The 14,222-nt window shown below is 35.2% G+C and overlaps 1 protein-coding gene across 1 annotated transcript in view; it reads left to right on the forward strand.

Annotated features, from left to right (window-relative positions):
• CD200R1 (CD200 receptor 1) overlaps positions 1-14,222 on the forward strand; it is a 41,431-nt gene that overhangs the window by 11,282 nt on the left and 15,927 nt on the right. The window contains exon 2 of the mRNA XM_047792504.1: positions 13,965-14,048. Within this exon, the coding sequence (XP_047648460.1) occupies positions 13,965-14,048 (84 nt within the window). The remainder of the gene's footprint in view (positions 1-13,964; positions 14,049-14,222) is intronic.

Genomic DNA, 14,222 nt, shown 5'->3' on the forward strand with positions numbered 1-14,222 from the left:
ATCATTTATCAATGATATAAATAATCATCCTTCCCCTTAACAGATTTCAATGTCCACTGTTATCAGATCCTAAACTCCCATAGGTGTAGATAAAGAAGCTGAGGTTCAGAGGGTAATCTGTGCAAGATTACAGAGGCACTAAATGAAAGACCTTAATTGTTAGTTGATTTTTCTTACTCTTTGTGTTTTATTCCATTTTTGTCTCTGCTAAAACTTTGGGTTTCCACCCAATATTTTGTTTATAGAATGCATGATTGGGTGTTTTGTTGTCTGCTACTAAATTAATGTGTTTAAAAATGTAAATTATAAATACACAAAATATATGTTGTGATACCAGGATCAATAGTTGATATAATTATTTTTTAAAGTAAGCATTCTTGTGTTTCTTTGTACTTATTTTAATTTTCTTGTATAGTGACATATATAATATATATTGCAGGTTGTCTGATATGTGTACATTTTATTTTTTTAATTTTTTTATTAAAATTTTTAAAATTTGTTATTTCCCCAATACATTTTTTTTCTACTGTACAGCATGGTGACCCAGTTATACACACATATATTTTTTCACACACATTCTTTTTTCACACATTATCATGCTCCACCATAAGTGACTAGACATAGTTCCCAGTGCTACACAGCAGGATTTCATTGCTAATTCATTCCAAAGGCAATAATCTGCATCTATTAACCCCAAGTTCCCAATCCATCCTGCTCCCTCCTCCTCCCTCTTGGCAACCACAAGTCTATTCTCCAAGTCCATGATTTTCTTTTCTGTGGAAAGGTTCATTCGTGCCCTATATTAGATTCCAGATATAAGTGACATCACATGGTATTTGTCTTTCTCTTTCTTACTTACTTCACTCAGGATGAGAGTCTCTAGTTGCATCCATGTTGCTGCAAATGGCATTATTTCATTCTTTTTTTACCGCTGAGTAGTATTACATTGTGTATATATACACCACACCTTCCTAATCCAATCATCTCTCAATTGACATTTGGGTTGTTTCCATGTCTTGGCTATTGTGAATAGTGCTGCAATGAACATGCAGGTGCATGTGTCTTTTTTATATGCCCAACAGTGGGATTGCTGGGTCATATGGCAATTCTATGTATAGATCTCTAAGGTACCTCCATACCGTTCTCCATAGTGGTTGTACCAGCTTACATTCCCACCAAGAGTGCAGGAGGGTTCCCTTTTCTCCACACCCCCTCCATCATTTGTTATTTGTGGACTTATTAATGATGGCCATTCTCACTGGTGTGAGATGGTATCTTGTGGTAGTTTCGATTTGCATTTCTCTAATAATCAGTAATGTTGAGCATTTTTTCATGTGCTTGTACATTTTAAAGAACATTTATACAGTGAATATCTATGTAAGTTAATACCTAGACTATTGCTAGTTCTTCCTTTCCCAGTTATAGCCCCTGACCATTGCTTTAAAGGTAGCCATTATTTTTTTGGATAATCGGACTCTTTGCGGGATAATCATTCTTTGCTTTTCTTTACATTTTACCATGTGTGTCTGCAGTTCCTAACAACAAAATTTATTTTGTCTTTTTTTTGGTATTGCGCATAAATGGAATCATACTATGCATATTATTTTATAACTGCCTTTATTTATTCAATATTATGTTTGAGGTGAATCTGTATTTACATCTGTAATTGTAGTTCCTTAATATAAATTATTTTTACCCTAAAATTTCAGAGGTTTGCAAAATGGCTTTGTTCGCCCTGGAAAAATTCTGGTGCAGAATTAACAAACATAATTTAAAATAAGAAATCTTTTGTTTTTCACTTCAGTTTCTTTCTTTTTTGGAAGTAGGGATCATGATAACTGAAATATTAAGCTGAGACATAAGAATAAAATAGTTTTACTATTTAAAAACGTGTTAATATTTTATATTCCCCAAATGGCAAACATTTATTTTTCTTTTCTGTTCTTTCATAGGAAAATATATTTGTCTCAGGGGAAAAAAATTCTGAAATCCTTATGGGAGACTAGATTAATAGCAAAAGCTGAAACTATCTTTTTTTACCCTTGGTCTTTCTTCAGATCCTAGTATATTCCCTATAGTCCCTCCAGACACATGTTCTCTATATATAAAAGTACTTTTATTTGGAATGTTCTCGCTTTCACTCTATTATCAGCTTCTTGTTCATTGGGTCCTGTGTTAATTACTTATTGCTGCATAATAAATCTCCCCCAAACAAATATTTATTTTCTCACAGCGACACAAGATTGAGTGAGAGAGCACACCAGGACAGAAGGCATAGTCTTTTTATAACTTGATCTTGATGGTGACATTCCATCACTTCTGCTGTATTCTATTTGTTAGTAAATCCAGCCCACTCTCAAGAGGAGGGGATTTTACAAAGACATGAATATCAGGAAGGAGGAACAGTAGGAATCATCTTAGAGGCTGCCTACTACCTCAACACCAGGAAAAGTTACTTAAGATACATTTTATATACTTTTTATTTATTGCTATTGCAATTCCACATAATTATTTGATTATTTGGTTAATGCGTATTGTCCTCATTAGAGTGAAAACTCCATTATAAATAGGCATTTATTGAGTGTCTAGCTAATATAATTGGATAAATAAATATTATTAATGTGGCTTCCATCTTCCCTCCACCAGTCCATAAGCTCTAATAAGTGTGATAGGTGGTCATTCAGATACTATCTCAATGAAAACAACTAGTGAAAGACTGGTCATCATCTTAGAAGACAGAAAAAAATCCCCTTTCCTTTACTTCCTAAATTTCTCATAAAATTACTACATTGTTTTTAAAGTAGCTTTAGTAGAGAAAAATATTTCAGGAGTCTCTTATTCCAAACATCCTGTTTGCTATTCAGAAAATAACAAAATTTGTGAGAAAATGGGTAATGCTTTCAATTATTTTTACAGGATGGTAGTACTTTTAAATTATATATCAGAAATAAAATTGTAAATCAGGCTTCCTTCCCACAAAGTTACAAAGTTTATGGATTTTCTGGCTATCGTGGACTTCCATTAGTTCCCAATGTGAAAATCACTGCCTTAGAGGTAGAAATGTAATTAGACTCTTTGGATGACAGTTCATCTTATTTTTAGGACCTCTATAGAAGGAGGCAATTTAATGTCTGTTCTTGCTTGAATTCATTCATAATCTAAAGACTGTTGGGAAATAATAGTCTTATGTCTAATTTATATCCACAATGTGCACTTTTATAAAACACATATACTAACTAAAATGTTAAGGTTGATATTTTAAATTTTCCAGAGCCAGAAAGTTATAGTAAAGATTTCTATACTGTATGGACTTTGCCATACTGGTGTTTAGAAAAAGTTTTATACTTAGTGTAGCTAAATAAGTTTGTTCTTGGCAATTTAATTTGAATTTCTGGGTCTTTGTGTGATTAAGATGTCAGTCTCAGAGTTGCATTTATTTTTTTTAATTTTTTTACATATTTTTTACAATTTTTTTTCTCCATTATAGCTGGTTTATAGTGTTCTGTTGATTTTCTACTGTACTGCATGGTGACCCAGTTACACATACATGTGTACATTCTTTCTTCACACATTATCATGCTCCATCATAAGTGACCAGACATAGTTCCCAGAGCTACACAGCAGGATCTCATTGCTAACTCATTCCAAAGGCAATAGCCTACATCTATTAACCCCAAGCACCCCAGCCATCCCACTCCACCCCCCGACCCCTTGGCAACCACAAGTCTATTCTCCAAGTCCATGATTTTCTTTTCTGTGGAAAGATTCATTTAATAAGTAAGGGATAACTCGTGAATGGTATCCTAAGAACATTACACGCTGAGGTTTTAAACCCAGTAAAAATGAAGCAGCATATCTCTCCTAAAGATTAAAGTTTCCATTTAAAATAAACACAATGGCACAGAGTTATTTTATTGCTTCATTGCCTAATCCAAAATGGTTTAGATCCGTACTCATAATAACTTGCAGGGTTTTGACGTTTGAAAGCTTGAAACACCAAATGAAGAATGAAATAATTATATTATTTGGTTTTCTTTATGTAAAATATCAGAATATTCTCGCAGATTTCAATGTGTTAAAATATATTCAATGTATTTCAATGTATACTGTGTTGTGTTTATGTTAAAGTAGGAAGTCATTAAATGTTAAATAACTATGAAGATGAAAAGTAAAGATGTAAAGTCCATAATAAGCAATAAGAATAACTTCTAATTAGTTCAATACTAGCATAGAAGCCTCAAGTCCTAGAGAAAAATATCAAAAGAAATGTAAAAATAAAACTATTCTACATTGTTCTCTTTTACAACTGTATAGTCATCTTTTTGGAACATAGCCAAATATTCTAGTCTATGGTTTTGCTTCAATTTTAGGATTCTTTTAGCTTAAAATTCATTTTATGAAATATCTTACTGCTTTGTTTGTATTCTCCCAAAACCATGTAGATAAATGAAAGAGCGGAAAATCTTTAACTTTTTGTTTCCCATCTTCATACATTAGAAATAATTATCTAAGCAACTACGTTAACTATTTAAATAATGGTGTAATCCATGTTCTATTTTGGTTAATAATAGTTACTGAATCGGGGTTTTTTCTTTTTTTATCCTGGGAATGGTTAAATATCACAAATGCTTACCTTTAACATTTTTAGTCAGTAGAGCTCAGGATTTTACAATACACAAAAACTGTTTTAACAGCAGCAGAAAACCATGTGCTGTTTCTGAGAGCCTTTTTTCACTCACTGGAGGAAGCCTTTGAGTATAGGTTTGCACAGTCATGTCTGTACAGTGTCCACTGTGTGGGTGGTATATACTTGCTCAGGCATATGACAATGACAACTTGGGAAGGGAAACTCAAAGTGAGTGTTCAAAGTGACTAAGAGGTTTCATTTGTAGTCAAATCACAAGACAATCTTACTCCTACTGATGATTTTGACTTACATGGAAAAGGTTTTTTTAAAAATTATCTTCAGCGTCAAGGGCTTTTCATTTGTGTTTTATCTTGTGTTCATTTGTGTAGATGCATGTTTTAATATTATGTATGCTGAAACCTGATGTTTCTGGTATTTTTAATTAAATCGAGGAATAATTTATGTAGTTAACTATGTCCATTTAAAAGGTACAATTTGATGAGGTTTGACAGTTGTATTATGTACCTGTGATTATCGTCACAAACAAGATACAAAACATTTCCACTATTCTTCAAATATTCCTCCATGTATATTTGTAGTCTATTCTTGCCTTCATTCCCATCATCTGTAAGCAACCACTGGTCTGCTATTTGTTACCATAGATGAGTCAGGATTTTATATTAGTAGTAGTACTTTGTGTAGTGTGTACTATGTACTCTTTTTTGTCTGCCTTATTTCACTCAAGGGAATGATTTTGAGATTCATCCATGTTGTGTGTGTTCCTTTTCATTGATGAATAGTTTTCCATTGTAGGGATAACTTGTCTATCTGTTGATTGGCATTTGGGTTGTTTCTAGTCTTTGATCATTGTGAATAAACCTGCTATGAACATTCATGCTCAAATCTTTGTGTGGACATAGGTTTTTATTTCTCTTGGGTCAATACCTAGGATTGGAATGGTGAGGTTATATGTGGGCATGTGTTTGACTTTTGAAAAAAAAATGCAGGAATTTTCTAGTGTAGTTATACTCTTTTACATTCCCATTGGTAATGTATGAGAGTTCCAATGGCTTCACACTCTTGCCAATTACACATTATCAATCTTTTTAACTTTGGCCATACTTATAGGTGTGTAATCATTATCTTTCAGTGATTTAAATCAGTAGTTCCTCTATGATTACTAATGTGGAACAAATTTTTGTGTATTTATTAGAAGTTTGAATTTTCTTTTTTTGGTGAAGTGTCTGTTCTAGTCATGTGCCTGTTTTTAAAATTGATTTTTAAAATTACTGAATTGTAAAAGTTCTTCACATAGTCTACATAGCATTTTTTTGTTAAATACACATATTGCAAATATTTTATTCTAATCTGTGGTTTACCTTTCATTTTATTAGTGATATTTTTCAAAGAGCAAAATTTTAAAATTTTGATAATGTCTACTTTATCAAATTTTATTTCATGATTAGGGACATACTTCAATAGAGCAGAATAGGGTCTAGAAATGGACTCACACATTTATGGTTTATTGATAATCAACAAAGGTGTGCCTATCCTTTAGCCAATGCCAGACTGCCTTGATTACTGTAGCTTCAGAATAAAGTTTAAAATTAGATGGTATAAATCTTCCAGTCTTACTCATTATTAAACATTGCTTTGACTAGTCTAGATTCTTTATTTCTATATAAATTTCAGAACTAGCTTCTCAGTTTTCACAGAAAATACTACAAGCTTTTAATTAAGACCATGTAGAAACTGTGGACCAATTTGAGGAGAACTGACCTCTTAACAATATTGAATATTTCCATCCAAGAACAAGATACTTATCTTCATCTATACAGGTATTCTTTAATTTATCTCAGTGATATCTTGTGGTTTTCAGTGTACAAGACTTGTGCATCTTTTGTTAAATTTATTCAATAGTTTTTTGCATTATTATAAATAGAATTAATTAAAATTTTTTATTTTTTAATTATGCACTGCTATATATAAAATACAATTATTTAAAAATATAATTAGTGTTTTTATACCATGACCTTGCTAAATTCAATTAATTCTAGGAGTGGTTTTGTAGATCTCTAACCATCATACCTTCTGCAATTAAAGACAGTTTTATGTTTTTGTTTCTGATCTGTACGTCTTTTTTCCCCTTGCCTTACTGCAATCACTAGAACCTGGATTACAAAATTGAAAAGAAGTACTAAGAGCAGAAATTCTTGCTCCGTTCTTAATTTTAGAGGGGAAATATTTCATTAAGTATGATGTTAGCTGTCATATTTTCTTCAATGCTCTTTAAGGGTTTGAAGAGATTAACCTCTATTCCTAGAGTTTTAAAAATAATGAATGAGTGCTGAGTTTTGTCAAATGCTTTTTCTAAATCTGCTAAAATAATCATGTTTTTCCCCTTATTCTATTAATGTGGTCAATTTCATTGATTTTTGAGTATTCAAACTGCATTCCTGAGAAAAACCCTACATGATCATGTTGTATTAAAAACGCTAGATTTGATTTGCTAATATTTTTTGAAAATTTTTATGTTAAATAAGTCTGCTGGTCTTGTTCTTATTCATAATGCGTTCACCTGGTTTGGGTATAGTTAATTCTACCCTTGTAAAATGAGAAGAGAAATGTTTCCTCCTTGTCTATTTTCTGAAGGAACGTTTGTGTAGATCTGATATTACTTTATGAAATGCTTGATTAAATTTGACACAGTAGGGAGTTCGCCTTGTGGCACAGCAGAAATAAATCTGATTAGTACCCATGGGGATGCAGGTTTGATCCCTAGCCTCATTTAGTGGGTTGAGGATGCGGCATTGCCACGAGCTGTGGTATAGGTCACAAATGCAACACAGATGCGGCTCAGATCTGGCATTGCTGTGGGTGTGACATAGGCCGGCAGCTGTAGCTCTGATTCAACCCCTAGCCTGGGAACTTCCATATGCCACGCCTGCAGCCCTAGGGGGAAAATATTTGACAGTGTTGCCAACTTGGTGGGAAGATTTTTTTCTTTCTTTCTCTCTTTCTCTCTCTCTCTTTCTTTCTTTCTTTTTTTTTTAAGGGCCACACCCACAGCATATGGAAGTTCCCAGGCTAGAGTTGAATTGGAGCTGCAATTATCAGTCTAGGTCACAACCACAGCAACAACACAGGATCCAAGCTATGTCTGTAAACTACGCCACAGCTCATGGCAATGCTGGATCCTTAACCCACTGAGTGAGGCCAGGGATTGAACCTGCATCCTCATGGATACTAGTCAGGTTTGTTACCACTGAGCCACGATAGGAACTCCAGTGGGAAGATTTTTATCAACAAATTTAATTTCTTTAATAAACATTAGGTTTTTCAGATTATCAGTTTAATTCCAAACAAAGTTTGAAATCTTTGTCTCCAGTGAATTTCTCCATTTTATCTGTTATTTAATTTTGGTTAGCATAAAGTAGTTAATATTTGCTTACTATTTTCATAAATATAGTATCTATGTTAATGTTCCTTCTTTCCTGATATTAGATGTTTATGTTTTTTTCTTTTTTGTCTTTTTGCCTTTTCTAGGGCCGCTCCCATGAAATATGGAGGTTCCCAGGCTAGGGGGCGGATCGGAGCTGTAGCCACCGGCCTATGTCAGAGCCACAGCAACACGGGATCCGAGCCGCGTCTGCAACCTACACCACAGCTCAAGGCAACACCGGATCCTTAACCCACTGAGCAAGGCCAGGGACTGAACCCGCAACCTCATGGTTCCTAGTCGGATTCATTAATCACTGGGCCACGACGGGAACTCCTATGTTCTGCTTTTTTCTTGATAAATCTGGGCTATTGGTTTATAAATATTGAACAACTTTTCCAAGAACCAGCTTTTGATTTTGCTAATTTTTATCTTGCTCATTTTCTATTTTGTTGATTTCTGCTCTTTTATTATTTTCTTCCTTTTGTTTTTAGCTGTTTAGGTGGATCTTAATTTTTTTGTTTTGTTTTGTAATTAGTATTTAAAACTATATTTTTTTTTCTGTAAGCATTGCTATAGCTGCATGTCACAAAATTTGATATTATATACACTTTTATCTATCTTACTTCTTTCACTTAACAATATGTCCTGGAGATCATTCCATAATACGTCATCCTTTTCAAGAGTTTCATTGTACTTTGTGGATGTACCATAATTTAGAAAACTAGCTCCCTATGGGTGGCTATTTGGGTTATTTCTAAAAGTCTTAACTATTACAATATTATAATGATCAGCCTTGTGTATATATATTTCTCACTATTGCCTTATTGCCTGCATATCTTTGGGATAGATTCTGAGAAGTGATATTGTTGGATCAAAAGGAAAATGGCATATGTAACTTTGCTATTTACTGTCAAATCTTCCTTTTTTTTTTTGTGCTATTTAGGGCCACACCCATGGCATATACAAGTTCCCAGGCTAGGGGTCTAATCAGAGCTACAGCTGCCAGCCTACACCACAGACACAGCAACTCTGAATTCTTAACCTGCTGAGTGAGGCCAGGGATCGAATACACACCTCATGGATACTAGTTAGATTCGTTTCTGTTGAGCCACGATGAGAACTCCAAATTTTCCATTATTGAAGCTATAACATTTAACATGCCAGCCATATATTGGCATTCCTGTCTTTTCACAGCTTTGTAAAGAGAATATGTTGTCAAATTTTTGGATTTTGACAATGCTATAAGTGAGCAACAGCATTTCTACAGTTTTGATTTGTATTTCTTTTACCATGAATGATGTTAAGCTTCTTTCTAAATGACTAAGAGAGCTATGTACTTCTAACCTAGCTTGAGCCAGTCATAAGCCAGAAAGCTGTGCAACCACTCTTCTGCATTCTAAGGATGCAGAATGAACACTGTAGTTAAAAATCTCTGCCCCCCTGGAGCTTACAGTCTAGTAAGGAAGTGATGGGTTTGGCACTTGAATTTTGGCAATTGTTTCCAATCTTCATCTTTAGCTCAGCTATTCCCATTCAGCTTCAGAATTCATAATGCTTGTGTCCATATGCCATTATAATCATGATTCTTTGGACTTGCCTTTTGATATGCTCTTTCAGACTTTTGTCTCTTAGTGTTTCTACAGAAACATGGCTTAGACTTGCTTCCCCAAGTCTCTTGACTTGGGTTAATTTGGGTAATGTATTTATCCTAGTATATTTCTTAGGCTCCAACCCTTGGTTTTTACTCACTGTAGTAAGGACTACTTGCACAAGAAAAATTGGGCAATAGGAGAAACTTACAAGCTGGGTGGGCTTGGCCAAACTGCTTTATTACTGAGTCTGAATTTTTTTACCTATAAAATGAGGATGATAATACCTGTCAATATGGAGACACTGAAATGAATAGCATGCAAACTACCAAAAATCTGTTCCTAGTGTAAGTGTTCAAAAATTATTTTAAAACAATATTTTATTAAAGAAAATGGTAGCTAAGAGGGGTAGTGTATCCAAAATTTCTCCAGAAAAACTTTGCATTGAATTTTATCCTAAAATGTTTCTCTTTTTTTAAAAAGAATTATTGGAGTATAGTTGACTTACAATGTTGCGGTAGCTTCAAGTGTACAGCAAAGTGAATAAGTTATACATATACATATCTATTCTCTTTCAGATTCTTTTCCCATATATACCATTGTAGAATATTGAGTAGATTTCCCTGTGTTTACAGCAGGCCTTTGTTACATATTGATTTTGTATATGGTGGTGTGTATATGTCAATCCCAACCTCCCAATTTATCCCTCCCTTCAACGTTTCCCCTTTGGTAACCATAAGTTTGGTTTTGAAATCTTTGAATCTTTTTCTGCATTGTGAATATGCTCTTTTGTATCATTTTTATTAGATTCCACATATTAGTGATCACATATGATATTTGTCTTGTCTGACTTACTTCACTGCCTATGATAATCTCTAGGTCCAGAAATGTTGCTGAAAATGGCATTATTTTGTTCTTTTTATGGCCAACTAATGCTCCATATTATTTCTATGTATATTCAATATATATTACATCTTCTTTACCCCGTCCTCTGTCAATGGGCATTTATACTGCTTCTTTGTCTTGGCTATTGTAAATAGTGCTGCAACAAACATTGGGGTGGACATACCTTGTCGAATTATGGTTTTCTTTGGGTATATGCCCAAGAGTGGGATTGCCGGATCACATGGTAATTCTATATTTAGTCTTAAGGAAGCTCTACATTGTTCTTCACAGTGGTTGTACCAGCTTACATTCTCACCAACCGTATAGGAGGGATCCCTTTCTCTACACCTTCTCCAGCATTTATTGTTTGTAGACTCTTTTTTCCTGTTTTTTTTTCTTTTTTGCATTTTAGGGCCTCATGTGCAGCATATGGAAGCTCCCAGGCTAGGGGTCATATTAGAGTTACAGTTGCCAGCCTATGCTATAGCCACATTAACACAGGATCCAAGCTGTGTCTGCAACCCACATTGCTGCCTGTGGCAATGCCAGATACTTAAACCCACTGAGCAAGGCCAGGGATCGAACCCATGTCCTCATGGATACTAGCTGGGTTTGTTACCACTGAGCTACAACAGGAACTCCCATTTGTAGACTTTTTTTGTTTTTTTTGCTTTTTAAGGCTGCCATGTAGCATGTGGAAGTTCCCACACTAGGGCTCAAATTGGAGCTACAGCTGCCGGTCTACACCACAGCCTTTTTAGACTGTGGTGTAGACTTTTTAATGATGGCTATTCTGATTGCTATGAGGTGATATCCCATTGTAGTTTTGCATTCTCTAATAATTAGTGATGTTGAGCATTTTTTCATGTGCTTTTGGCCATCTGATCTGTTTTATTTGGAGACATGTCTATTTAGATCTTCTGCACATTTTTGATTGTGAATTGTTTGGTTTTTTGATATAAAGTTGTATGAGATTTTTGTGTATTTTGTATATTTTGGCGATTAATGCCTTGTCAGTATCTTCATCTGCAAAAATTTTCTCCTATTCTGTGGGTTGTCATTTCGTTTTACAATGACTTCCTTTGCTGTGAAAAAGCTTTAAAGTTTAATTGGGTCCCTTTTTCCCCCCCCTTTTTTTCACAGTTGTACCTGCAGCACATGGAAGTTCCTGGGCTAGGGGTTGAATCAGAACTGCAGCTGCTGGCCCATGCCACAGCCATAGCAACACTGGATCTGAGCTGCATCTGCAACCTACTCCACAGTTGGCAGCAATTCCAGATACTTATCCCACTGAACGAGGCCAAGGATTGAACCTGCAGTCTCACAGACCCTATGCCCAGTTTTTAACCTGCTGAGCCACAACAGGTTTATTTTTTGTTTTATTTTTATTACTCTAGGAGGCAGATCAAAAAAAAATATTGCTGCAATTTATGTCAAAGAGTATTTTGCCTATGTTTTCTTTTAGGAGTTTTATAATAATCTGGCCTCATGTTTAGGTCTTCAGGCAGTTTACAGATTCAGTGCAATCCCCATCAAATTACCAATGGCATTTTTCACAGAACTAGAAAAAAATTTTTAAAAAATGTGTATGGAAATACCAAAGACCTCCAAACTGCCACAGCAATCTTGAGAAAGAAAAACAGAGCTGAAGGAATCAAGCTCCTCAACTTAAGACCATACTACAAAGCTATAGATATCAGAACAGTATGGTCCTGACACAAAAACAAATGTATAGATCAATGGAACAGGACAAAAAGCCAAGAAATAAACCTATGCACATATGGTCAACTAATCTATGACAAAGGATGCAAGAATATACAATGGAGAAAAGACAGCCTCTTCAATAAGTGCTGCTGTGAAAACTGGACAGCTACATATAGAAGAATGAAACTACAGCATTCTCTTACACCATGCACAAAAATAAACTAAAATGTTTCTCCTTGCTGGCTAGATACACCCAATGTAGATGCAAAAGAAGTATATCACTTCCTTGTGAACGATTTTAGGAGTTTTGTGCTTTCCACAGTTAAAGCCTGCCAATATCCAGCCTCAATTCTAATCGCAGATCATTTTTCTCACATAATGACCACGTGTATTTCCGTGAAAATCCCATATGGTGTCATGCCTTCTTCTAAATGCCATTTGTTGTACGATTTTCTTTTTCCTTCTATCTTCCTGGAAGACTCCTTATCTTCTGTGACCCAGCTCAAATATCATCTATTGCAGGGAGCTTTTCCTAATCTCTTACTACTGCTCTCTTAGAATTAAACATGTCTTTTTTGTTTGTTTGTTTTTAACTTCTAGACATTATGTATACTTCTATCATTACACTAAAAACTTTACGTTGTAATCTCTTTACATAGCTAATTTCTCACCTGGACCTTAGGCTTGTAAAGAGAAGAGTGTATGGTTTATTATGTCTCTATACCTCCCTACTCCTTTGTTAGGAGTTGATACTCAAAAACTGCTTATTCTCAGAGCTTGCCTTATGTATATATATACATATTTTTAAATGGCTGCACCACAGCATATGGAAGTTCCTGGGTCAGGGAATGAAGTTGAGCCACAAGTGCATCCCACACTGCAGCTGCAATAATGCTGGATCCTTTAATCTATTGCACCAGGCCAGGAAGCCAACCTACTCTTCCACAGTAACCTGAGCTGCTAGAGTCAGATTCTTAACCCACTGCATCACAGTGGGGATTCCAGCCTTATAAAATTTGAACCTAATAAGATAGTTGTCGGAGTTCCCGTCATGGCGCAGTGGTTAACGAATCCGACTAGGAACCATGAGGTTGCGGGTTCAATCCCTACCCTTGCTCAGTGGGTTAAGGATCTGGCGTTGCCATGAGCTGTGGTGTAGGTTGCAGACGCGGCTCGGATCCTGCGTTGCTGTGGCTCAGGCGTAGGCCAGCAGCTACAGCTCCGATTCGACCCCTAGCCTGGGAACCTCCATATGCTGCAAGAGTGGCCCAAGAAATGGCAAAAAAAAAAAAAAAAAAAGACAGTTGTCTATGTAATGTGATTTCAACATGTTTAGGAAACTTCTTTTATTCTATACCATCATGCAATCAACACATCAATACTAAACTTCTACCTCTTCACTGGTACCTTTTTCACAATTGGAGATAGACTCAATGTATATAAGCCTGGGAGAAGTGCTACTTTGACTTGAATATAAATACAGGAGGGTAGTGAGGGACTCTGGGCCTGAAGTAAGGACATGGCAAACAGGTAGGAAGATCAATCAAAGTTTATAATGGGACACATTTTCTGAGACTTTTGCTTGCTGGCATGATTTACGTTTTCATTGGCAACTGCACCCCCAAAACAGCCTGGAAAAAAAAGTGAAAAAATGTGGTTTTAGTTAGGAGTCAGAAATACTAATGCATATTCCTCTTTTTACTCCATGTCTTTTCAGGACGTTCAAGTGCAGGAACGGAAGGTCCTTTTACATCAAACAACTCAATAATGCCACAGATTCACCAGGACAAATACAGTTTGGGTAATGCTCATCTTTTAGTGATAATTTTAGTAGAAAAGTACTTGATGCATGTACAGTTTTACATTTTTTCTCCAAGGTAAGTGTATTAGGGTTCCTCAGAGAAATAGAACAAAGATGTATGTGTGTATTTGGCATACATCCTGTAGAGAGAGATAACAGATAGATTAGGTAGAT

This window comes from Phacochoerus africanus, chromosome 1 (assembly GCF_016906955.1).
Source record: "Phacochoerus africanus isolate WHEZ1 chromosome 1, ROS_Pafr_v1, whole genome shotgun sequence".
In the NCBI taxonomy this organism is placed as follows: Eukaryota; Metazoa; Chordata; class Mammalia; order Artiodactyla; family Suidae; genus Phacochoerus; species Phacochoerus africanus.